Genomic DNA, 26,158 nt, shown 5'->3' with positions numbered 1-26,158 from the left:
TTTATTTAGAAACGTATGTTCTTAATTTTTTACAATTCAATACCATATATTCGCTAAGTTAGCATCGTTTAATAGTAATTAATGATTTGCATTATATTTACTAATGGAGGAAAACATATATATCAAATTAATAAAAATTAAATCATATTTATACGTTAAAGAACAAAATCACGTCATTTTTTTTATGAATATTTATCCCTTTATTTATAGGTAGATTTGAGGAATTATTAGGTGCATTTAATATTTATATACCATTTTTCACAAAATATATGGGATCCACATTTTAAAACTAAGGAAGAAAATATATATTTTTTTATTTATTTTTGAAATGCAAAAAAAAATGGCTATCTGGGTCTAACGGTTATAGCTCTATTAGGCTCAAAATTTTAGGTCACCAATTGGTTTAACCAAACCTCATAGAAAGAGACCTACCACCAAACCTGAAGTAATACTAATGAGACGAACTATTAGATAATCTCCGCTGTATCCCGTTTGTAACACCCCTATATTAAGCAATCTATGCATTCTACTGTTCCGGTGACCGGTATCTGTCCGTACAGTCAGGATGTCTAGACATGTGCTTATATCACCTAGAAAAGTCCTGAATAAAAACTAATAGTAATTACCAGAAGGTAAAATATAAATAAGAAAAACAGAGCATAAAAAGTTAAATGAGCCGAGGTTCACAGCGATGGGTGACCGCACCGGAAAGTGACTGCGAGGTCAGTCCTAACCCTAATTTTGAATGAGAAATTGTGACACCGTAGTCCTAAGGACTATTGCGAAGCTAATGAAAAAGTGGAAATCACAGAAAATAGTTGATAAGTAGGTCAAATAATTAGGTCAGGACTCCAGAAGAAATACTAGATTATTTGCAAACCGAATCAATCCGGCAAGGGGCAAATTAGTCAATTCACCCCTAGAAGTGACTCCTTATCTAACTATCCAATAAAATCAAAGAAATAAAAATTTTGGATCGAGAATTAAATTAAATAACTATGGGAAAATTTAAAGAAAAAGAAAAAGGGAAAAGAAATTGATTATTATATCATTTTGGTGACCTCACCATGATGTCAAATTAAATTTTAATTACCTAATTTTTTTGACAAAGTCAAATTCAACTCATTTAGACATAAAAATATAAAAAATTAAAAGAAAATATTCATTCTTTCTTCCACCACCAGCCGGCCAAACTCCCCAAACCTCTCTCTTCCAATGGTTTCCTCCATTAACAAGCTTTTTAAGTTTGAATAACTTAGTATTGTCCCATAAATTCTAATCCTAAACCCTAAAAAAATTTCCAATCTATACTAAGCAAGGAGATTGAGGAAGAAAAGAAAGGAAGAAAAGAGAAAAAATTGAAGAGGTGAAAATCAAAGAAATGTTAGTAACTATTACACTTTATTTTGTATGTATGCCTTATAAACTAGTGTAGATGTAATCAAATAAGTAAGAAATGAAAGTAATTATAGAGAATTTGAAGAAGTCTAAATTTCGATCAACTCTAGAGGATTAGGGTTTAGTATGCTTAAGTTAAATTGGACATGAGATTAAGCTTACTTGAGGTGGATTAAGTGAATTATACATTGAATTTAAAGTGAATTGATTGATTTCAAAAATTTAGGGTTCTTGAACTTTGAAGTTTGGAGGAAAAATTGGACGAAATGGTCAATTGATGCAAATGACCTTAATTGAGGTTAGAAATGGTTAATTGGGACCATTTGTAGTGTATTTGAATTGGTAGAATGAAATTGCAATTCGAATTGGTTAGGGTCACTATTATGGAAGCTTGACCTAGGTCCTTTTTAGGGACTAAAACTGAAAATTTACCAACCCAATTGGTGTGAGGCCAATTGGGAATGAAAATAGACACATAATGACACATTTTTTATTTAGGAACCATGCCCAGAAAATGACATTAGGCTAGTGAACAATTAGGTCAAACCCGGGTGTAGTGCACTGCCACTGTACCAAAATGACCAATAACTTGGGCCATATAGGTCCAAATGACCTGATTTTTATAGCATTGAAAATGTATGACATAGCATTATAATTTTTATGAAGAACATCAATTCAAATTCTGCCCATAACCCAGTTATTTTGCCACCTAAAGTTAGTGGTCCAAAACTGCCAGAACCAAAATAGGTACCCAGAAATCTGGGTTAGACTAATTCGGTCAGCCATGTTCAAATGGCTATATCTTAGGCTTTAAAACTCAAAATGGAGTGATTCAAAAAGGGAATTAAAGATAAGACAATAAGGAACAACTTTGATGAGGGACATTTAGCTAAATTCTCAATGTAGACAGACTAATGGGACAGTACAAACAAGTAACCCAAAACTGAAATTTTGAGATTTAACCGTAGTAGGCTTTGAATTGAATTTGGCAATCAATGCCAACAAAAATATGACTTAAAATATGGTATGTGGGTGTAATTAGAATTAGCATATCTAATTAGTTTGAAAAAGTCAATATTTTTGCCAAATGATCAAATGAATAGTAATCACAATTACACTAAGTACAAATGACTCAATTTTATGGGATAAATTAAGTGTACAAAATTTAATTATTGAATTTATTTATTAGAAATAAATTGAATAGATATTGAAACACTCTAGTTATGTGTTTTAGTGGGAAAGGAGCCCTCAAAGGAAGGCGGAAGAATTGAACTAAGACAAGTTTAGATAAGAGGTTTGTGCACAACTAACTCTGTTGTTATTTTTCACTTCCAAATTGATTTGAACAAGTTTATTGTATGATTTATGATTTTTGTTGTGCTGAGAATTTTAACTTGTTGAATGAAATTATATAAATTAAATGTAAATTTTCTTATGCATTTAAGGATTTATTGCATGGTTTTGAGGATTATAAATTTTAAGTTTGATGTGTTGCCAACCTTGAGCATGAATTTATAATGATTAAATATGTTAATGTTTTGTAAACACTTTTGTAAATATAAATTGTTTTGAATATGATTTGAAACTACAGTTGACATAGCAATATGTTTTGAATTTTCATTAGCTTGTCTAGTGAGATATCTCCTACGCTAGATGGGGTGAGTTCCTTCCTCTCTGGCTTGCCAATTGGGGAAGAGTTTGGATGAGTACTCATATATACTAGCTAGTCTTTGTTCCTACCTTTTAGCCTCGGTTATTGAGAGAGTTTGAAATGTCGTGGTGTACAACACAACATCTATTATGAATTTTGTGTCATGGGTCCAACTGTGTGAATTGTTTGCAACGCCCTTTAAATTATACATAGTTTGATAAATAGTGATTGAAATAAATAATTTGTCAATAATTCAAATTTTTTGTATTGTTTCATGATTTAAAAGAAATGTAGATAAATAGTTACTATTTGATCAAAATGTTATTCAAACGAATAATTTGCATGAATGAAAATATTAATTTCTTCTGGATGTCATGAATTTTGAAGAATTTAGAAATTTTAAATTTTTATTTGTTATGAGTTGTCAAAGTATAAATTGTATTAAGTTTTAAATTATTAGTTTGTGCACCACTGAGTTCACTACTTAGCGATAGCTTTGCATGCTGTCGCAGGTGAAAGAAAATATAAAGCAGCTGAGTGAGATTACTGAAAGACACAGTGAAATTATCTTCGGGTATATCATAGGTATACTCTTGTACATTAGATTATGATGTAATTATGTAATTATATGTATGTAATTTTATTTGAGCAGTTGTATCAACTCTTTTGTAATATATTTGTAGACTGTAATCAAATACAAATTATTATAATATTATCTTGAGATTTTGTGTACTTATAAAGTTTATACTACTAAATTTTTAATGCTCCCATGAATGTAAATATTAATTTTGTTACCTTAATGAGATGTTTCGATATTTGATTTAATTTAAACTGTGTATTGAGTTGCTTGTGCTGATTTGTGAAATGAAATTGAATAATGAAGTTGTGGTTGAGAAAAATATTGGGAGTGTCTTTCTTTTCAGGTTTTGAAGAACTGTTTTATCAAAATACAGACGGCACTCTACCGAAATTTTTGTAAAAATTACAAAGATTTTTTACAAAAATTTTAAATATCTAAAAATTTGATTTATGTTTGGACCTTAAATAAATGTTTTTAATATCTGAAAAAAAAAACTACCCACCAATTTAAAAATAAACGGAAATTGTTTCAAAATTCTTTGTAGTATATTTAATGAGTTACTGATAGACGAAGTTCGGTAGTTCATTAGGTATACTACGGGATCATGTTACATCTTACGAGGAGTTAGGTGTGATACCGTTATACTCCTAAATAGAGATAATATTTAATTATCATATTGATGCAGAGAGTTGAACCAAAGTGAAATAAGACCATCTTATCAAAGTTAACTTCTATATTACCATGCTCATGAAAGAAAATGTTTTTTGGTTTTGTAGGGAGCATGGTGCATTTTAGAATCTTCTAGATTTTTCCATGGTATATTATATGCTACTTTTTAATAGGGATGGCAACGGGTTCAGTTTTTATAGGTATCCGATTGGATCGAACCCTAATAGGACGGGTTTAGATAGTATATAATCGGGTTTGAGATGAATTCGAGTTTGAAATTTAATACCCGTGACGGGTCGGATTGGGTTTGGGTTTTATATATTGGGTATCAATTACCCGAACTCGTTTATATAAATATTTAATTAAATATAAAACATATGTTTTTTTTAATAATATTTATAAATTTTTATATATTTTATTTTATATAAAATAAAATTAAAATATATTATTAAATTTTTAAAATATAAATTATTAATAAAATATAAATTTTTCGAGTAATAACAATCAGGTTTGAAACATTTTCAAGTAGTTGAGAATAAATTTTAATTAAATTTAAAATGAGATCTAATTTTAAGAATATTAATTAAATTTAAATTCGAATAGAGTGATTGGGTACCCTATCCGTTGTCATCCCAATTTTTTTACCAGCTCTAATTATCTTTTTACGGTTAGACTGACTGGCGGCCAGAACAGTGAATTTCACCGACCCCATCGATTACCCTGACGTCCTTCCCGCCATTCCATCTCTCCCTCCCTATTCAGAGTTCAGATATGCTCATTTGCTTCGCCATCAAAAATTCTTCTCAACCAAACAGAAAAATTAGGGTTTCTGTTGCCTCCCGCCCCCAATTGGCAAAGCCCAGCGCCAAATCTCTCTGAATTCCCTCTGCCATTTGAACAACCAGGTGAAAAATCTCCAACCTGGAAAGTTATTTTTTTTTTATATTAATTTTTGTGATTTATCTCTAATTAGGGCCGTGTTAGGTTCATAATTCAAAATTTCGATTGCAGGATGGCGAATTCCAGCCAAGATTTCTCTCAATTGAACATTTCTGAAGAGGAAAAGGACAAGCTTGTAGCGGAAGTGATCCGCTACGTGCTTTTTAAGACGCACCAGAACTCGGGGTGCCCGATCAAGAGGGATGAGCTTACTCAGATAGTGACTAAAAACTACCACCAGCGTTTGCTTCCTGCTTTGGTGATTAATGAGGCCATAGCCAAACTCTCGAGCATTTTTGGGTTTGAGATGAGGGAGCTTCAAAGATCTCGTCCTTCCTCAACGAATCAGCAAAGTAAATGACCTATTCCTCTTCTTTGAATCATGTGACGAACCAATTGTTTGTGTGTTTAATGGCTTTTATTGTGTCGAGATCAAGTTGGGTTTTAATTCTTTCCTGCGGTAGAATACTAAAGCCCGCATTTTATGATTTGCTGTAGCTCCAAGTGATCGCTTGCTCGTGGCTTTGAAATTGATTGTATGGTTTATGATCAGAAACATTAAGCAAAAACAATTGTTACTTCGCTTTTGTATTGATTATTAACTGTATTGCGAAAATTTTGATGTGCAATATAAAGTATTAACCAGTCACTTTGAGTGAAATTAAGTATAATAAGTTTGAGATGATCTCATGCTTGGCATTTGCTGGATAAGGATTGCTATGTCTAATTTAGCAAAGTAAATTGGATCAAGTAGTGAAGGAATGCGAAATTTCCCTCCAATGTGAAATGATTTTGTGCCTGGTGCAGTGATGCTAGGACAGTGTTTTTTTTTAATCTTTTTTTATTTGCTTGAGGTTCTAGCACTAATCATTGTTCTTATGATGCATCATTCACAGGTGTTGCTGATGCTAAATCCTATGTTCTCATCAGTCAACTGCCTGCTGATGTGTACAGGAAATACATTGATGATGTAAATACAGCTCATCTGACTGGTTTTACATTTGTGGTAATTAGTATCGTGCACCTTGCTGGAGGCAAAATCCCAGAGGGTATGTTTCTAATTGGATTGTTTTATAATTTGTAGTTTAGTAGGAACTAACTAACAGTGGTAGACTGAAGTTTCTTGTTATCCCTATTCTTTGCATACTATAATCTTACATAATCCAATCCACTCCTGTCGAGCAGAACATCTTTGGCATCACTTGAGGCGGATGGGATTACATGAAACTGATGAAAGCCATCCTGTCCTTGGAAACATCAAGCAGGCGTTGGAGACGCTTGTCCAGCAAAGGTTAGAATAATGAGAGGGAATGCATTGTTTACATAAGGCAATTTTATTGCAAGAGTTGCTGACTCTACACAGATTCTTTGTATTGATAAACTTGCACTTTATGCAGATATTTGCAGAAAGACAAAGTTAATGGCCCTGAAGGTAATACTTTGGTTTATGAGCTTGCTGAGAGAGCTTTAGATGGCCCAGTTTGTGACAGCATTAAAGAGTACATATCACAGGTATTATTTGAATATGAGCTCAATATCTTAGTGTTTATTCCTTATTTAATGGTGCCACACTATATTCTTTTTTAGTGAAGGATGTGCAATGTGACTAAGTAGAATCCAAGAGTAGGAGGACAGTTCTGATGCTTTAGAAAATTTATGATAGTTTGCTAACAGCAGAAACTATTCAACCACTGTACAACTTGTTCCTGATTTATGGTATTGATACAGTGCCTTATTGATAATAGTGTGACTTAACATTCGAAAATTGAAATTGTTGGCAGATTGTGAAAAAGGAAGTTGCCAGTGTGGAAATTGACTGAGATGATTTCCTAGAGTTAAACTCAAGCAACTAAATGGAGGTAAACCACCACTGCATCTAATCAAATGAATCTGCCTGCTTGGTGGAATGATCACTTGCATATCAGCTGTTTGTGCCTTTTGCAGTAGATGATATAAAGTTTGCTTGTCAATGAGGAAGCCAGGAAGCTTAAGCAAGGAAGACAGAAGAAAGTAGTTTACATTGCACATTCTGTTTTGGTTGTTTTCTTTTGCACTTGTATTGGAGGTTGCACATGGGGGTCTTGCATTACCTAAGTAGCATTGTTTTTTAAGTAAATGATTATCTAACCACTGTATTCTGTAGCTAATCTATAATTTTTATATTTTTCTTTAGATGTAGGCATATAAAACAATCTGAATTTCAATTTAAATCCTAAAGTTCAAATTCTAATTATTCAAATCATGAAGATAATGAAAATGTTTAATTTGTTTAATTAAAAAGTGTAATAATAATAAACTATATGCATTACAATATATATACAAGTAAGAATGAGGTAATAACTTTTTAATCGAACAAAAATATTCTTATAAATATTAACAATATAAATTTCTATTTTTTTTCTTTTACAAATTTTATTTTTTAAAATTATTTTACTAAAATTTTGTTACAATTTTTAATTTAAATTTGAAACATCTCTCTCTCTCTCTCTCTCTCTATATATATATATATATTCAATTTTAATTAGAACATGCATGATTAAATTTATATTTATATTTTAATAATAATATATTTATAACATATATAATATAATTTATAATTTAGAAAATGAAAATACTTATTAAATATATTAAATAATTAATATATTAAATATAATTAAAAAAAATTTTAAAACAATATGACAATAATAAAATTGAAACTTTTATAATGATAATACACTAAGCTAATAAAAATTCATTTTATACATTATTTAGATTTATAATTTTAAAAATAATTTTCTTTTATATGAATCTAAATGTACAATTTCATTATACAAGTTAATATTATTTTAAATTATAAAAAATTAAAATAAAGTATATGCAAATCAAACTTTTTTATAAAAAGTAAAATAATAGAATTTATTTATATTTATTATTAATTTATTTTAATTTTTAAATATTTTTGCCTATTTATATTTTTAAAACTTATTATTATATTTTTTTATTATATTACATTTAAGTTTACAATTAAATTAATATTATATGTTAATAATATGACTTTAAATTGATAAATATTTTTATTTATATAATTAATTAAAATGATATTAAAATTAATATTTTGTTTTAAATAATTAAATATAATATTTAAAATACTATGACAATATTATATAATATATAAAAATAATAGAAAATTATGTAAAAAATTAAATCATGAGTTTTTGTAAAGAGCATAATGATGTACAATGCACATTTTGGAAAAAAACTAACATGTATAAAAGTAGAAATGAAGGGCAAACTTTTGAAAATAAAAATAACCATGTAAAAATTAATTAAAATGAATAATCTATATTATATATAAATATATGAAGGAGAGGGAACATTAAGTTTATTCAAATTGCCTTTCACTCGTAAAATTAATTACAATATATTTTTATTATTTAAATTAATTTTAAAATTTATATAAATTTAAAATTCTTAATTTTAAGTTAATGTAAATTTAAAATTTTTAGTTCCATTTATATTTAATTTCAATTTCAATTAAATATAGAATTTTATAAAAAGTAATTAATTAAAATAAAAAATAAATAAGTAAATGTCACGACCCAACCTATGGGCCGGACCGGCACTAGGATTTGGACTAGCCTAAAGCCCCCGAGGCCCGTAATAAGCCTAACTATTCCTTAACCCAACTCTAAGGCCCATTTGGGGCCAATTTCAATAATTCAACCGGACAGAGTCCGGCCATAAAGTAGACCTTTCAACGGGGAGTTTTTGACTCATCCGACCTGTAAACACAATATATAATCAATTGGGGAGCTCAGCCCACCCTCCACATACAATATATAATCAATTGGGGAGCTTAGCTCACCATCCACATACTCAATGTCATAAAAATAAATGTGAGCTCAGCTCCCTTATCCAGTCCATCAAACATGCATATAATAATACGTTTACAGGTCCAACATGATAATTATATTACAAACCCAAATCAAATAAATACTTTTGATACATGCGGAAATTCTAAGAGTTAACAGGTTTATACAAACATTAATAAATGACCTGCGAGGGAGAAAAGCAGATTAATCTCAAAAATATCCTCCTGTGGCCTGGAAAAATATTGAACAGGAGTGAGCGTTCGACTCAGAGAGTAAAATATCAATTTTAACTATAATCTCTATAACTATCTAAAGCTAATGCACCCTGTAGAGTGAAATGCAACATCAGTAATATTTTCACATCATAACAGCAAAAAGGTAATTTGGAGCACTCACACACTCAGTAATATCAAATCATAAATATATGGGAGTTGATCCCCTATACAGCTCTCTTAAATCCAACCTGTGCCAGCGAAGAACTCAAGCCGGACTTTCGCTTAATAAACCAAATCGGGGTCCCAGCGAAGAACTCAAGCCATGTCTACCCCAAAGGACTGGGTCCGAGCGAAGATCTCAAGCTGTGTTTACCCATCCTGTCCATAGTTAACACTATACCACACGCACGCCAACGCACGCACACTACTCCAAATTACCACAACAACATCCATGGCACTTTAACAGTTGTGAATGCAACATAAAATGTGCGTAGAGTTTAACTACATAGATATTTACATATAAGTGATGCATGGGCATGCTTGAACATATAATAATATCGAAATTACAATTAAAATTAATATTTTACTCACAGACTTGACTGATCCTTTGTGTGGTGGCGGAGGAAGAAAGGCAGCTCACCTGACAATTTTATTACAATTATTTAATACAATTGACTCAATACAACCCAAGAAAAGATCAAATACGTCCTAAGTCGTGTCGTAAATCCGACAGAGTCTCCCCTATACCTAGGACCTACCCAATCTGCAAATGGGTTTAAAACACACTTCTATATCCACCAACCATACACCTACAACTCAATCATATCACACAGCCCCTCCTGGGCCCATCCAAACAGTCATCAATCACAATATGTAAAATTACAGTTTAATCCTTATAATTGACATTTTTTGCAAAAACCACCCAAATAAACTCTAAAAATTCTAAAACTTTGCTCCTCGGGCCTTAGCAATATTACTAGGCTAATGCAAAAAGAATCATAATTTTCTGAGCCACCACGAATATTTTATGGATTTTTAATCCCATTTAAGCACTATAAAATTACGAAAAAGCATGGTTCGGGTTTACCTATGCCGATTCCGAATCCGGGGATGTGCTCGGGACGTCTGACAATGGTGGAATAGCCAAAATATCGATCTAATTCCAAGACTTTTTCGGTAGCCAGTCTGTCTGGCCAGAAATTCACAAACCCGAACAACTGTCGAATTTCCGCAAATTGAAGATACTTACACGAAGCCCACAACACAGAAGTTAGTACATAAATTTTACTGAATTTTCTAAGCTCATTTAATGCTTGGAAAAACACTACGAAGTTCCGTGGGACCCACCGAAAAACGGTGTCGAAAAATTTTGAAATTTATATCGCAGCGAAGCACTTGACGAGTGGAGTGCTCTGGTACTCTCAGTTTTCTCGTGGGGTTCACGGTTTGCGAGAAATCTAGCCCAAAAGTCACAATGGGATAAAACTTTCCGGACAAAAATTGGGCAAACCGCTCAATGGATTTTGATGTTCTTAGTGTCTATGGAAAGCTCTCGAGGTGTAAATGGTGTTTGACACAAGACCCGACTCAATCGATTGCCGGATTGGCTGGACTTCGGTTGGAAAATAAAAAATAAAATTAAAACAAGGAAACCATTTAATCTCTACAATAGTTTATTTTTTAAAATTATTTTACAGAAATTTTATTATAATTTTTAATTTAGAATTAGAATATATATATATATATATATATATATATATATATATATATTCAATTTTAATTAGAACATACATGATTAAATTTGTATTTATATTTTAATTAATAATGTAACATATATAATTTAATATGTAATTAAAAAAATTTTAAACACTTATTATATGTATATATATATTAAATAATTAATATATTAAATAGGTTTTAAAATTTTTTATATTAAACAATATGGCCATATAAAATTTCAAGATATCAATAAAATGAAAATAAAAATTTATAATAATAATGCACTAAATTAACAAAAATTTATTTTAAAAATTATTCTATTTTATAATTTTATGATTTTTTTGACATTAATTTAGCTATACATTTTCATTATGTAAGTTAATATTATTTTAAATTATGAAAATAAAATAAAATATATGTAAATCAAATTTAAAAAAAAATAAAATAAAATAATAGAGTTTAAATGAATTAAATTCAGTGAACTCATTTGTATTTATTATTAATTTATTTTAAATTTTAAACATTTCATTAATTTATATTTTTTAAAACTTATTATTATATAATTTTTTATTATAATATATTTAAATTTATAATTAAATTAATATTATAAGTTAATACAAAACTTTCATAAAAATATATTCGAATAAAAAGATAATTTTTAAGATGATAAATATTTTTTATTTATATAATTATTCAAAATGACAATTAATATTTTAATTTAAATAATTAAATATAATATTTATAATACTATGATAATGTTATATAATATGTAAAAAATAATGAAAATTATATAAAAAGAATTTTTATAAGGAGTATAATAAAATATAACATACATTTGAGAGAAAAACTAGTTATTATTAAATATATCTAAAAATATCTATAAATAATAAATAAAAATTATATTACAAATAAATATAAAATATATATTAGAAATAAATGAATAATTATTTTATAAAATTTATTATACAAATAAAAAAAATTCTAACGGATCAAATTTTTTTGCCAAATTATTCCATAAATTTTAATTTATTGTATAGGGATGGAACTTTGATTTATTTATGGGCCATTTCATTTTCTATTAATCAGGTACATAATTCTCCGGAAGAAAAAAATCAGGTCAATAATTCTATTGGCAAAATAATTCCACTATCCATTGATCAGGTCGATAATTCAATTGATTCAACAAGCCGAGTTACTGATTTTTTAACCATTCACTTCCATGTTTCTATTGAAAATTCTGCCCAATTTAGTAACTAAATCACCGGATCAACCCGAGAGCCCAGGCCCGGTCTAATAACACTGGCTTGAACACATCTAGTCTTATCAACATTCATACATCCACAGTAGATTTCTATATTGCTTCTTAAATGGCAAAATAAATTGTATACAAAATCATATGGACGAATGCAAATTGATACTACAATGTCAACATATTTCACATTATCACAAACAGTGGACCCGAAATTAAACTGTAACCAGGGATGTCAAAACTCAGCGGCATTCAGTTATTGGTGCACCCCTGCTGGTGCCTGCATCCCCTATTGACACCGTAGCAAGGGACTTGGAAGCCCATGCCCTGGCATTCATCGCTCCTTGTAAATTACTTTTCCTGCAAGGCTCCTTCAGAGAATTGAATATTTGTATTATTCCATTCAGATAAGCCCAAGGATGCTTCAACAAGCTCCCCAATCTCAAGTTCTGAATATGCCTTCTCCAAGCAAATTGAGCAACTACAAGCAGGGTAGGGAAAAATATATAAATCAATCTCACAAACACAAATGCAGTTGCCAGAGCCAAATACGTCTCCTGTCTAAACAAATTCTCTGGTGATCTTGCCCATGAGAATGGGCAGCTTTCCTGGTCATTTCTATCATGCTTTTCAAGGTTTGATGGGCGCACAATTTTGTCCAGAGATCCTTTGTTCAGAGATGCAGTCTTGATGCCTGTAACCAAGAAGGCAGTCATTATGCTTATTAGACCACTAATGGAGAAATATTCTTCAACAAAAGTTAAGTGAAAAAGAATGGCCTAAAATGCCATGCTATTGAATGCAGATGCAGAATAATAAAAAAAAAGAACTGTTTACAATTATTCTTTGCCAAATAATCTAAACAAGAGATGCAAAATGTAAATATTCTTATGGAATGTCCACAAATATAGTGCCACTTGCTATATAAAATAACCAATTAGCTATCTGAAGGAAGAAGCTACAGGGTTTGAACTGTTCTCATGTAATCACCTGTACTCATTCATAATGGACAGAGATGGCAAGATTGTGCAGACACTGAAACACAATATCGAAATGTGCAGTAAGGGAGCCCAGGAGAAAAGCCTTACCTGTAACATCGGTGTAGAAAGCAACAAGAGAACCCAAAGTCCGAGAGCCATGGTACCGATCACGCATTGTAGAATTTAAGAGGAATAGAGTTGGAAATCCATGGACTCCATACTTCGAAAGTATGCTGCAGAAACCGATAAGTTTTATATTCAATAATCAACAAAGTACATTCATAGCACGAAAAGGGGGAAATTTTATGAAAATGATCTTCCATTTACAAACCTCGGCCTAATAGATGATTCTTCAATTGCAAAATGGGGAATGGAAGGAAACAAAGAGGAAAGGAGGGAGAAGCCGGGTCTAAAACTCCTAGAGAACGGGCACCATGATGCATAGAATAGCACAGCTACATATTTGTGACTGTTTTTGTAAACCATACTCAGTGCCTTCTGTAATGAAACCTCATCACCCTACACAGGAACGCATATAAATTTCATCAAATATATTCAACCAAAGCCAAAAAAGAACGATTAACCTTTGCACAAGCATATGACTTCACCGATACTGTCACCATTAATGCCAAGCGTTAAATAAATAAATAAAGCATCTCTGCTGTGTAGCAAGTCCCTACACCAGAAGAATTTGACATTTGAATGCTTGAAATTAGTAAAGCCCAAAGCAGTAGTCAGGGGCTTAAAAAGTAACAAAAATATATACAGTGAAAAAAGCTGATTGCTTCCAGAGTCAAATACTTTCTTCCTCTGGCATGTGGAAAGCATTTATGTTATTATTATGGTTAATTGATGTTGTCAAACATTTACCATGACCATGAGAAGCAGGAAATTGCTAACTGAACCGTGCCAAATAGGTTTACAATACCCAAAACACAAGAAGAGACAGAACCCCAAATCAAAGAATTCAGTCCAGGTGTAAACATAATGCTTCATTATGAGATCAAACTTCCGACAAGTTCATAAAATATTATTATCATCAGGAGGACAAAAAAAGAGAAAATAAATTTCGAGCATCCAATTTATGAAACCCATAAAAGAGAAACTTTTAAGGAAAATAAAGAATTAAATTTTACCAACCTCGGTGACCCCAACGAAATCAGGAGATTCAACACTGCCAAATACAACATAGCTTCGATCTAGAAACTCAAAGATCAAATCTACGACGGACTCTCTAGGACACATCGAAACCCTACTAGGGTCGGCGGCAGCGGAACTTAGCCTTCCCAAAATCATCACCGTCATGCAGAAAGTCGCGATCCGCCTTGGCCAAACCCTAGCCCCCATCATCGAAAAGCCCAAAAAGGAGAAGGAAGCGAGGAAAAAAAAAAGGGCCCACTTAAATTCCTACGAGGGGCACTAAAAATCAGGGTAGTCGAGAAAAAAATAGAAGAAGGGAGGTAGAGGAGCGAAACCGGCTCATATTTCAGCTGTCAGGACCAGTTTTGTAAAGGAGGGAGCTCGGAAAAAATTATGATATTTTTGGAAATAAAATGATTTCATTCTTAAAACAATCTAGTCCTGTGTGAGAGAATAAGTTGTGGTTTTTTTTTTTTTTTTTTTTTTGCATATAATTTGGTTAAAAAATAAAAATATTTATTTATATGTCTGATTTTGGATGGTAAGAGGAGGAAGTGGAAGAAGAAGGCGAAGATAACAGAGGAGCAAAAACGGCGGCGCTTTGTTAGAGGGAGAATGGGTAGGCCAGCAACCAGACAGTGAGTACTGACTGCTCCCAACTCAACTCCCTATATATATTCACGCTACGTTTACGAGCTTTTTATTGGATAAAATTTTACTTCATTAATAAACCACACAAACTCTAATTATTTTTAGGAATGATATTTATTCAACTATTTTGTTCTCTCTCCTTCCCCTTGATGAATGTTGGTAATTCCTCTGCAACTCAAGGAACTCCACCTCCTCCTTCTATCACCATAATTTTTCTGCAACTCAAGAAACTATGTTTAAGTTTTCACTCCGTCTGATTCTGATTGTGAATATGAGATTGTGTAAATTGTTTCAAATTTTTTTTATTTATTTAGAGTTGCACTTGGATTTGGTTGTGAAATGATGTATGAGTACTATTTCCTTGGATTCTCTGTTGATGATTTTGTATTTTGCTTGTTAATTATTTGTACTTTCTTAAATTAGATTTGAATTTGGATTTTTATGATATGTGATATGTATGATTATTTCAGAGTATTTAAATTATTTTCTTTTTTAGTAATATTTAAAATTTTTTTTATCTTATAATCGAAAAATTAGTATTATAGATTATACAGAATTTTATGTTCACATAATTAATATTAAATAATTTTTTTCTATAAATTACAATTTAAGTAATGTATTACGTTAGGCTAAGTTGAGAAACACCGAATAAAATTTACACAAAAAATGACCAAGCCTGAATCCAACCAAATCAACAGTGTTTTCCATACGGGAGGAGAGTTAATAAAGAGGGCCAAAACATAATCGAAGCACCCCTTTCAAATTCAAGCCATTATGTTCTCAGAAGAGCCATATACCAACAAGTTTAGTGGTGAATCTAAAAGTTGCGTGCCAGATTCAAAATGATATTGATTTGCTCCAGTCCTTCCTACTCATCCAGCTTCTACAATCCATACCATAGGTCTCCCGTGTTGCTCTTTTGCGGTGAGCCCTTGCTCCCCAAACTGGCTGTTTACCCCTGTTTTGCTATCACATCTTCTCCTCATCACTTCACCTCTCATAGCCTCGTGAGATTCTGTGTCTTTTTATGTTTGTCTTAGTTTGGTAGGAATTATTAATTTCTTGTTTTTATTCGCTAAGTAATCCGAGGATTTAATCCAAAATCATTTAAAATAGAGAAAGAGAATCCATATAACTAATTCTAAATTCTTTGAAATAAAAGCTTATTTGAAATTGTATTTTGACAAGTGAATAATCCAATCCTTGTTACTATTGATGAGTCTGACTTGATTTGAGTATGTGTTGTAAGGCGGATTTAAAATGAATTCAATGCAATTGAAGTGTTTTATTTGTTTTGAAATGAAAGAATGCAAATTTGGGCAACGAAGGTGGGGTCGAGATTACTTTAGGTCTCTTTAATTTGAGGATTTATTTTTCAATGCGTTTTTATTCATAGTGAGTAAAAGAATGCAAATTTGGGCAACGAACCTTCTTTGCCACTTTTAACAAACAACAATCAGATGATGATGACTGATGAGTAGGTTAATTGCCAAATCACAAAATTAAAAGGCATATCATGGAAACCATAATCACAATAATGGAGGCATTCAAGATGTAAGATGGCATCAATAATGAGTAGATTAACCGCTAAGTCACAATGTCTAGGCATATACAACGAAGCAACGTGCATAAAACAATTCTGGGCAGTAGATAGCTGGAAAAGGCAGTCTATGCCCAATTCAATCCTAAATTTATCTCATTGGCCTCCCTGTTTCTTTCTTGTGATGATAAAATTGGACAATCACAAGATCAAAGCGAAGCCAAAATTAAGTTGCCCTAGACTGAAAAGAGAATATAACCTCTGTTCAGAGACAAAACAGTCATACCAGACCTCCAAAATCAGCCTCTTGCACACCATCAGTAGGCCAATAGCCACTGCTGGATACGTTGTCTGAAAAACGTAGAAACTGTAAGCTTATTTAATGATATCACTCTTTTCTGCACAGGTTCATGAGTCACAGGGAGAGTTATTCTTTCAACAAGGTAGCAAAAATAATTATAATTACTTTATGCACTGAACTAAGTCAGTAATGTCCCAGGAGGAGAAGTCGAGAAGAATTGACCCATCACATGTATAACAGCTAAGAATAAAATGCATGCAAGCAATTGCAAAAAAGCAAAAGGCAAGCCAGGTCTACCAAAATGCATCTTAAGTTCTGAACCGTTATAGTATTCCTTTAGTCCTTTTAGGGACAACAAAATCAATTGCTAGTTTTATATAACTTGAACCAAGACACAACCATACATCAAAAACCAATCACCACAACGCTATAACCAAACATAGATAACTATTTGTATCATCTGTACCCAATACTACTGAAGGAGCATTTAGTATAAGATTAACAAGAAGTAATTATTACCCTTATAACTTTTGACCCCTCATTAATATTGTTTGGATACTTAAAAGAGACTAGATTAACTTTTCACCTCATTAATATTTATATCCTTTTGAAAAGTTAACCTTAAGGGACTAGGTTAATAATTACCTATTTTAAAGGTTCAAACTTACAAGAATAACATTTAGCACTTAATTTTTTAACTTTCTACCAAATATATTCTAAATAGCATGAATACTGCTCTCCATCAAAGCCACAATTATGGAGAAGATCACCATCACTTCAATTTTGTGCTTGCACAAATTGCAACTGCTCAAGGGTGGTCCACCTCCACATGGACACCCACGTACAGAATTGAAGCTAAATTATGGCACCCACCCTGATACTCTTTCTTTAGTTGATTTAGCATGAATTTAGGGTTAATGCTAATGAAAAAAATACAAAAAATTATTTTCCAACTCCATTTTTTATCGTGTTCACAATTATTATTATTATTATTATTATTATTATTATTATTATTATATAACCAATGATTTCAAAAATAAGCAACATAAAACAGAATGCATTTCTCTGCAAATAAGGGCACCATATGAAATTATAAGGAAAAAAAAGTATAATCAATGTCACATTTTGACTCTTGAAAAGAATTATCTACCATACAAATACCTTCAGAAAAATTGTTGAAAACAAAGCAAAGAAGACCATTACATCTCTTAGATTGTGTCATTATTAATTTAACAACCCCACAGCTAATTCTGCCTAGGCCAAATCAATGGACATCAATTATCATGAGATTGTCTCATCGCAAAATAGCTAGCATGGGTCGATCTGCTGATTCTGATAAAGCCAGGAGAATCATACTTAGACATGACATTCTAGTCTAGTGGCTATTAATGCTTGGACAGCTTAAAACAAAAATCTTAATAAAGCCAATTAATAGTAATCATTATGTCTACACTAAAAATAGAAATTTTAGTTAAGGTGTTACAAAAAAAATATTCTAATCAATGTTGCATAAAAGGCACCCATGGCACCTTTTAACATATTTCTTCAAACCCAGAAACTGATAGATGAGTTATTGAATTTAATCCTGTAACATAAATTGTTAATTCCAACTCCCGCTCCCCCCACACCCCACCCATCTCCCACGGTCAGTTTTTAGAAGACAAACACATAAGGTCACATGGATGGTTAAAACTTTAGACCTGAGAAACTAAGGGTAAATTTTAGCCAAAGACATTGTTTAGATGTAGAAATTACCTCTTATGCAGCTCTAGTCCTCAATCTGACTTAGGCATATGAGGAACATTTCCTCATGTGCCACAGATTGTGCATGGACAACTCATTCTACAGTAAATTGAACTGGCCAGAGAACTTGGCCTTGCAGGCTGCACAAGTAAAACCCAATGAGCTTGCTTGTGCTTCAGATTCTAGAGCCTCATAATGAAACTCATTTCTGCACCAGACACAGACATACAAAGTAGGCACACGTCGCCTGCTTGCTATCTTTGGTAACAAAGGCAAAGCTTCCTTATCAAGCCAAACAGATGAATCAAGACCTCGAGCGATCTCTGCATCATATGAAAAGACCCTGGAATCATCTGAATGAGGGTTCATAAAATTATATTCCATATTCTCCATGCTGCCTGATCTCAGCCCTTCGAAACCTGATATACCACAAAACTTCTCACCAAAGAATTCAGTCTCACCCTGTCCATTAAAGAAATAGATTATAAATCAGAATTTCTATCAATTGTATATGCCCAGACTGGTCAAACATAAGTTCTAAACCTAAAAATAACTAGCCTTGAAAAATATGCAATACAAACGCATCATGCAGGCCCTTGGAAGAATTTTCCCATAGAATATGGAGGTAAACCCTTATTTTGTTTAGATTCTGGAAAAAAAAAGAGAGGAGGGGGGGGGGGGGGGGGGTGTTGTGGGTGGGGGAAGCAATGAGAAGAAAAGAGAGAGAAAAACACAAATGTAAAAGCAAAAAGTGCAGCATATCATCAGTCCCCATATGATGGTCAAAAACAATCCAGTAGGAACTGGAAATTATTCACCAAGTATGCTGCAAAGTGAAGAGAGGAAATTTTAAATACTATGATTACACAATCTAAACAAGACATGAAAGTACTCAGAGAAACCTGAATTCACACAACAGAAATCATCCAACCTGTTATAAAAGTAAATAATTCACATTCATTGTTAGTCAAATTGAATATATTTACATGTAAACAAGTAATTGACAAAATGATACAAAAAACAGTGTGCAACCTGAATTGCACCCTTGAAAACACTAGGTAATACCTTTCATTTGAGAATCATTACAGTTTCATAATTTTATAGCAGCCATAAAGATGATTCTCAAAAAAAAGTACCCTTAAAAATGGCCATGTCATAAGTCATACCTTATCTGACATTACGTCATATGAGGGAAAACAGCTAGATGAATTAACAAGTCGAGATGAAGTATCAGCAAAACTACCAAGCAGGTCATTTTCTTCATCAGTTCTCCACATAAACCCAGATACAACATTTTCACTAGTTTGGGTATGACTGCTAGAACCAATCACTGATTCATTCCTCCTAGGATTTAAGTCCTGCAACCTGGGCTCCTCTTGAACTTTGCCTGTCAAAATCCTATTCGAATTATTTTCAGCACTCCAAACTTGCTCACTGCTAGAAAGACAAAGTAAGCTGTCTATAGAAGCCCTTTTCTTCTCATCCAGATTGCAACTGTAAACACCATTTAAATTATCTTCCATAGAAAATTTCTCCTGATTCCCAGAATTAACAAGGGTAAAATCCTTTGAACAGCTTTCTAGCATCGTGCTTTTCACAACATCCACATCCTGTTCACTGTGACCATGGTCAAAAACAATAAGTGGTTCACCATCACATTGACTTTTAAATCCCTTATGCTTGGACCAGTCCATTGTGTTACATGAGACCTTATTCATGTTATTCTCATTAAAATGTGTTTTCACATCAGAAGATGGTCCACCTAAACTGCTTTCAAAATTTCTATCCTGCATAAAGTTCTTTGATGTGTCATTCAGGACTCCATCATCTTTTAAAGCAAATGTAAGCCCATTAGCTAATGGAAAAAGTGAAAAATTGTTGGAACTTCTTCCCAACTCAATATTAGTTACACATCCTTCAAGTGCATCAATGTCTTTGCTGTGCTCACTGTTATTAGAGCATGGGACTTCGACATGATTAGGCACCTCCAATGTACCATTAGAAACATTAACATTAATATTTTCAGAATCAAAGCATTGCTGATGTGCATATAAAGTAAGCTCACTGCCTTCAGAATCCTTTTCTTGATGGTGTATCTTTCTTGTGCAACTGGGATTCCCCTTCATATTATTTTCAGTAAAACAAATCTGCTCATTCCATGATGGAATAGCTGAGCAGCTTCCATAACTACTCTCCATATCATTGATGATCTTTGTATCCTCAACTATTAAAGTGCTATTGCTACCAAAACCAACAGTTTGGACATCATTCCTAGACCTACCCACTACCTTAAGTTTGGGCTTGTTCACTGTTTTACCAGAAACTTGGTACATCTTATTGTTGGAAACACGTGCAAAATCTGAGGAAGTTAAACCCCCTTTAGAATCCATTTCATGTTTCAGCTCCACTGCAGAAGTTGAAAGCCCATGCACATTATTTACAGAACCATATCTTTGTAAACCACCATATGTAACAACCAAACAGCCTTCATAACTTTGCTCCTTGCTGTTGGTTGAAACATTCTCTTGTGCTGAGCAACGCACGCCAAAATCAGTTCTTAGCTTGTCTTTTCCAACAAAAACCCTGTCATCAATTGTCATGCAACTTACTGTGCTAGAATGAAGTCTATCCTCGATAGTTTTGCCATCAACTGTTTTCTTTTCAGAATGTGGGGCAATTAAACCACTATCAGAACCTCTCTCCTGATAATGCTCCTCCATTAACCTTATGTGTGCCTGATCCTCATCGTTGTCATTTGCACATCCTTGGTTCCTTCCAACAGCAGCAAGTGAACAACTCTGAGAACCTGTTTCCTGGCTGCCCAAGTTACTGATTCTGCCAGTGGTGCATTCAATAACATTTTTTTCATCAGAAGATTTATAAACGGAATCATTCTCCTTATTGGAAATGGCTGACACTGCACCTGGATAAACATTATTTCCAACAGCATCAACATCAGTAACTTTATTCATCTTCTCTCCTTTATCATTGGTCGTGCTACAAACTATATCCTGCTTATCACAATAAGATTCACCAGTCGGATTTTCTTTTGTTTTATAATTTGGAACGGCAGAACTTATTTCATCATTTATTTTAATGTCAGAATTCACTGCAACAGCACCCATAGCAATTCCAATTGATTCTTGAATCTTTAAAACATCAGGATGAACTCCTAATAATGGAGGGACAGGGCTCCTTTGGATGGTCATGAATCCACTTGAAGCTTCAATTCTCTTAAAATAATCTTTTATGTGGTTCCCAAGGTGACCATTATAGCGATGCATTTCTTCAAAAGGTTTATGACAAAATTGACATTCATACTTTCCATTTTTCATTATCACCTCCTCATTCATGGATGCTCCTTGTTTAAGCCTCTTTGGAGTCCTGTGATGGGATGATAGCAGATGTTGCAGCAAGTCATCCGGCTCATCAAAAACCATGATGCATTTGTGGCATTTATATTTCCTCAGTGTTTGGACCTGCCCAGGAATCCCTATGTTCAACGAGGAAGATTGCTTCTCATCCCCATTCTTGTCAGCTTTAAGGGTAAGATCTGCAGCCTGCAGTGTACTTTGTGAATACAACTTTATAGGAAATTAAAATGCAAAAAACAAAGACCATAAAAAACTTACATTCCCAGAAGATATTTTGTCAGTCAAATGAACGTTGCCATCAACATGATCAAAATTTGACTGGCTTGCATCTTGAAGTCCAAATGAGGAAAGTAAATATGATGAAACTTCCTTGCAGGACATAAACTGCTGTCCATTAGGGCTGGATAGCATCAAATTAGCAAAGATAGGAAAGAATTACACAACCAATAAAGTTAAAACTGCAATTTAAACATAGAAAAGAAAATCATAAAAAAAATTACATCACAAACAGATAAATGTAGCAGAAACAGAAAATCAGCTCCAATAAGACTCATGAAATAGATGCCGCCAAAAAAAAAAAATTAAAAAACTTATCCTACAAGCCAGCAATAAACTGAATATCAAAGAGGTAAAAAATTTACTTAGTTTGCCGCATACAACCAAATTCAATTAATCTCAAAATACTACGTTAAATAAAATAAATTGGTTCACTATGGTACTGTTACTGCTATACAGATATCAGTGTATTTGACAACAAAACCCATTCCATGTACGAAGAGAATATTTCCAATAGTACAAATGAATAATCAGAATATTCTGCCATCAACAATTTATGAAGTGAAAAAATGCTGCATGATGGCTCAATAGAGACAAGTAATACCTAGCAAAGAAAGTTTTAGAAGAATCAGTCAGCCAAACACCATGAGTATGATAAAAAATCAGTAAGCTTGTCCTAAAGAACGATAGTAATAAAAAAAGATAATGTCACGTTTGATTTAAAGGACCAATTGGATAGAGGTAAAAGTTCTGGGATTTGCATCCCCTTTATAAGAGAAAATGTCAAAAATGAACAAGAAACATGCAATAGATACTTCTACTATAAATACAGCAGAAATCCATATGAGAGAATGTATACTCATAAGTTCCTCATTCAAACATAAATGCTAACTCTCAACTAAAATTCTTAGATTATCTAGCCTTCCACACAAGCCAACAACAAAAATCCCGTTCAAATGTAGAGCAACCAAACGCATCTCATAAGCTGAATTTTAAATTTACTTTATCATCTAACTTCCTCAATGTTAGTTTTTCCATTTTGTAATTCCCCCCCAATTGAAATTCATGTAGTATACATGTTCCAACTCACACTCAACTGAAAACAAATTAACACAAATAAATTGAACCAAACATTTGGACAAAATAACTTACATTAACCTACAAAAACTAGAAAAAAAATAAAATAAAATCTGAAAACAAAATAGTCAAAAACCTTATGTATCTTCTACAAGCAATCCAAAAGAAGCCAGCTTTCTTCTTGATGCAGAGCATGAGTTTCCAACCACTTGGCAATACATTGCCGAGCACACTTGCGTCCACTATCATCTTCTTCTTTCTGCTAGTCACCCATTCTCCCTCTAGCCCCTGCAAAAACCCTAATAACTCTGCCTCTGTATGCATTCCCGCTGTTCGAATCATCAGTTCCCCTCCATATGGATCTTCCATACTCCCCAGTGCCACCAAGTCCATCTTCATTCCATTCTTATTCATCGTCAACATCTCCCCCTTCTTCTTCTCCTTATCCACGCTTCCATCCACACCAATCGTCTCTCTCTCTCTTTGCTTATTCTCAGTCTCACTCACCTGGTTGGGATTACTACTGTCACTATAAAAATTACTCTCATTTTTTCGTGGCCTGCCTCGCTTCCTCTTTTTCGTAGTATAATCAACAATTGAAGTCGGAATTGCCTGCTTCATCACCTCTTCGCTGTCATAATTAGCAATGCCGATTGGAACATTTTGCAATGCCTCATTCACAGTGGAAGGAAAACCTAGGAATTGGTTGTATTGGATGGGAATAGAAACTAGGTTATTATCATTATCATTATTATTATTATCCTCTTTCTCATCTGAGTGAGAATTGGCACCAAACAGGGACTTGAGGAGGGAAATGATTTGAGAATTTTCTTCATCTAGAGTTTGGGAGACAATGGGAGATTCAATTAGAGGGGAGGAAGAGAACTGAGAGTTGTTGCGAGGAGCTAATCGGAGGCGGGAAAAGGTCTGTTTGCGGCTGCCGGCGGACTCATTGAAGACGGAACGATCGATTTTGGGAGTAGCAACGTCATCGTCGTTTTGGTGATAGTGGAGAGAAGAGGAGTAGGAGGAACAAAGAGAGAGGGAAAGGAGTTCAGACTGGGAGAGAAGGCCAAGATCGATTAGAGGAAGGGATTCTGTATGGAGGTGGTTGAGGTGATGGTTGGAGGCGGAGGAGTCGACGGTGGCGGTGGCCATGACATGGAAGAGGAAGGAAGTAGAAAGATGAGGAAGGTGCTCAGGTGCAGAGGTGCGACTTGCGAGAAGGGATAGAAGTTAGAAGTTGTAAAAGGGCTAGAGGGAAAGGGTTTCGCGACCTGCTTGGCACAAACTTTTTACATTGTAAGTGTTCAATGAAACGGTGACGCGTGGGTTTAATCAATTTGGATCAAACTTTGGATTTGATGGGCTCGGCCTTCCATTCTTTGAAACGACAGATTTGGGCAATGCTTGGCGGAGTCCAATCATTTGGTTTTATAACAAATCCTGCCCTTCATCGTGCGCAAGTGTTTTTTTTTTTTTTTCGCAGAAGAATATTATTGCATGAGTACAGGTTAATATTATGTTAGTCAAAAGTTCAATTCAGTCTATTAACCATAGGGGCGAGTGAGCCTTAACTACTTAATTAAATCTTTTAATCCTTTAAATTTACTGGGTGACTTAATAGTTATAAACTAATTTAAATTTATAAATATTTAAATTTTAAATAATTATATATTTAGTTAAAATATTTATAAATAATTAATACAAATTTGATATATTTAATAAAAAATAGATTATAAATATATTTATTATTAAAATAATTAAAAAATATATTAAATGATATATATAATGAAATTTTAAAAATTAAAAAATAATATATAATAAAATATTTAATTAAACTATTTTATAAATACATAACTTATAAGCACTAAAATAAGAAGTCGATCTTATATTTTTTTTAATTTATGAGCCTAAAAAAATTATAAATAAATAAGTGAATTTATTTTTAGAACTTATAAGTCAAGCTAAATATTATCTTAATCAATTTTGCAAGGGTTAATTAGAAATCACAAACCTAATTATCTACCGTAATGCATCCATTTAAGACTTTTAACAAACAAAGTGGCAATAAAAAAAAAAAAAATAGCCCTCTAATGTTTGATTGCTTTCCTGATAGAAAAACTTGACCTTTATAGTTTGATCAGAGACAGAAGTCATTAGATCCCCTCATCAATAATGAGACGCAGAAATAGGAGATTTTGAAAAGTTCAAATCATCAGATTCTCTGGAGCAACTTGCCCTTCTTTTATGAAGTTTATCTATAGTTATTAAATTTGCTAATTTGCCAATCAAAACAACAGAGTTCTGATCAAGCTCTCTCAACATAGCCTTACAATCGTCGACCACATGGTAAGAGGCATCGTGTTGTTGCATCATCAGGACCCGCACCAACACTAATGAATCCAGTTCAAGAATAACGTGGGTGTAAATTGCATAAGACCTGTTTGATATTATTATTAAAATTGTTATTTAAAATATTATTTTTTAAAATATATTAATTAAAGTATATTAAAAAATTAAAATTAAAATTTAATAAATTTTAATTATAAAAAATAATAAAATAATTTATTTTAAATTACTTTTAATAAGTAATATTTTTATTAAAAAAATAATTTTAACCCTATAACATAATGCGAAACAAGTACATAATTTAATAACAGCCTACTTTCTGTTATCTTATAATTAAATAGGCGTTTTACCCAATCTATTTTAACAAGGTCTCATCGTTGCTTATTTATTTATTTATTTTTGCTCAAGTAAGTGGAAAAGGGCCCAAGCAGAAGAAAACTTTTTCTCGGACAA

At 32.5% G+C, this 26,158-nt stretch overlaps 3 protein-coding genes across 5 annotated transcripts; 1 reads left to right on the top strand and 2 right to left on the bottom strand.

Moving 5' to 3' along the window:
• Positions 1-4,984: 4,984 nt before the first annotated feature.
• On the top strand, positions 4,985-7,447 carry LOC110638588 (uncharacterized). 2 transcript variants are annotated; one of them, XM_021789183.2, is made up of 7 exons: positions 4,985-5,203; positions 5,310-5,590; positions 6,134-6,286; positions 6,423-6,528; positions 6,635-6,749; positions 7,019-7,096; positions 7,185-7,447. In XM_021789183.2, the coding sequence occupies exons 2-6, from the start codon at positions 5,311-5,313 to the stop codon at positions 7,055-7,057; spliced, it is 693 nt and encodes a 230-aa protein (XP_021644875.1). In that variant the 5' UTR covers positions 4,985-5,203; position 5,310; the 3' UTR covers positions 7,058-7,096; positions 7,185-7,447. The 2 variants fall into 2 exon arrangements, with proteins under 2 accessions (XP_021644875.1, XP_021644874.1); XM_021789182.2 differs by having other exon boundaries at positions 4,987-5,203; positions 7,182-7,447.
• A 4,895-nt stretch (positions 7,448-12,342) lies between these two features.
• Positions 12,343-15,044, bottom strand: LOC110638617 (5'-adenylylsulfate reductase-like 4). Its single transcript, XM_021789233.2, has 4 exons — positions 14,392-15,044; positions 13,583-13,770; positions 13,360-13,484; positions 12,343-12,965 (listed from the first exon to the last, which is right to left on the bottom strand). The coding sequence occupies exons 1-4, from the start codon at positions 14,599-14,601 to the stop codon at positions 12,514-12,516; spliced, it is 975 nt and encodes a 324-aa protein (XP_021644925.2). The 5' UTR covers positions 14,602-15,044; the 3' UTR covers positions 12,343-12,513.
• A 1,558-nt stretch (positions 15,045-16,602) lies between these two features.
• On the bottom strand, positions 16,603-24,632 carry LOC110638595 (uncharacterized). Of its 2 annotated transcripts, XR_009141974.1 has the most exons (5): positions 23,490-24,632; positions 22,259-22,400; positions 19,793-22,186; positions 18,639-19,088; positions 16,603-16,933 (listed from the first exon to the last, which is right to left on the bottom strand). XR_009141974.1 is itself a non-coding variant. In XM_058131021.1 (4 exons), exons 1-4 carry the CDS (start codon positions 24,509-24,511, stop codon positions 18,726-18,728), a joined length of 3,921 nt encoding a protein of 1,306 aa, XP_057987004.1. In that variant the 5' UTR covers positions 24,512-24,632; the 3' UTR covers positions 18,285-18,725. The 2 variants fall into 2 exon arrangements, 1 of the variants encoding a protein (XP_057987004.1); XM_058131021.1 differs by lacking the exon at positions 16,603-16,933 and having other exon boundaries at positions 18,285-19,088.
• Positions 24,633-26,158: the final 1,526 nt, after the last annotated feature.

The sequence above is a fragment of the Hevea brasiliensis genome, chromosome 12 (assembly GCF_030052815.1).
Source record: "Hevea brasiliensis isolate MT/VB/25A 57/8 chromosome 12, ASM3005281v1, whole genome shotgun sequence".
NCBI lineage: Eukaryota > Viridiplantae > Streptophyta > Magnoliopsida > Malpighiales > Euphorbiaceae > Hevea > Hevea brasiliensis.
Note: the sequence above shows the minus strand (reverse complement) of the source record. Positions and strands in the feature narration are given on the sequence as shown.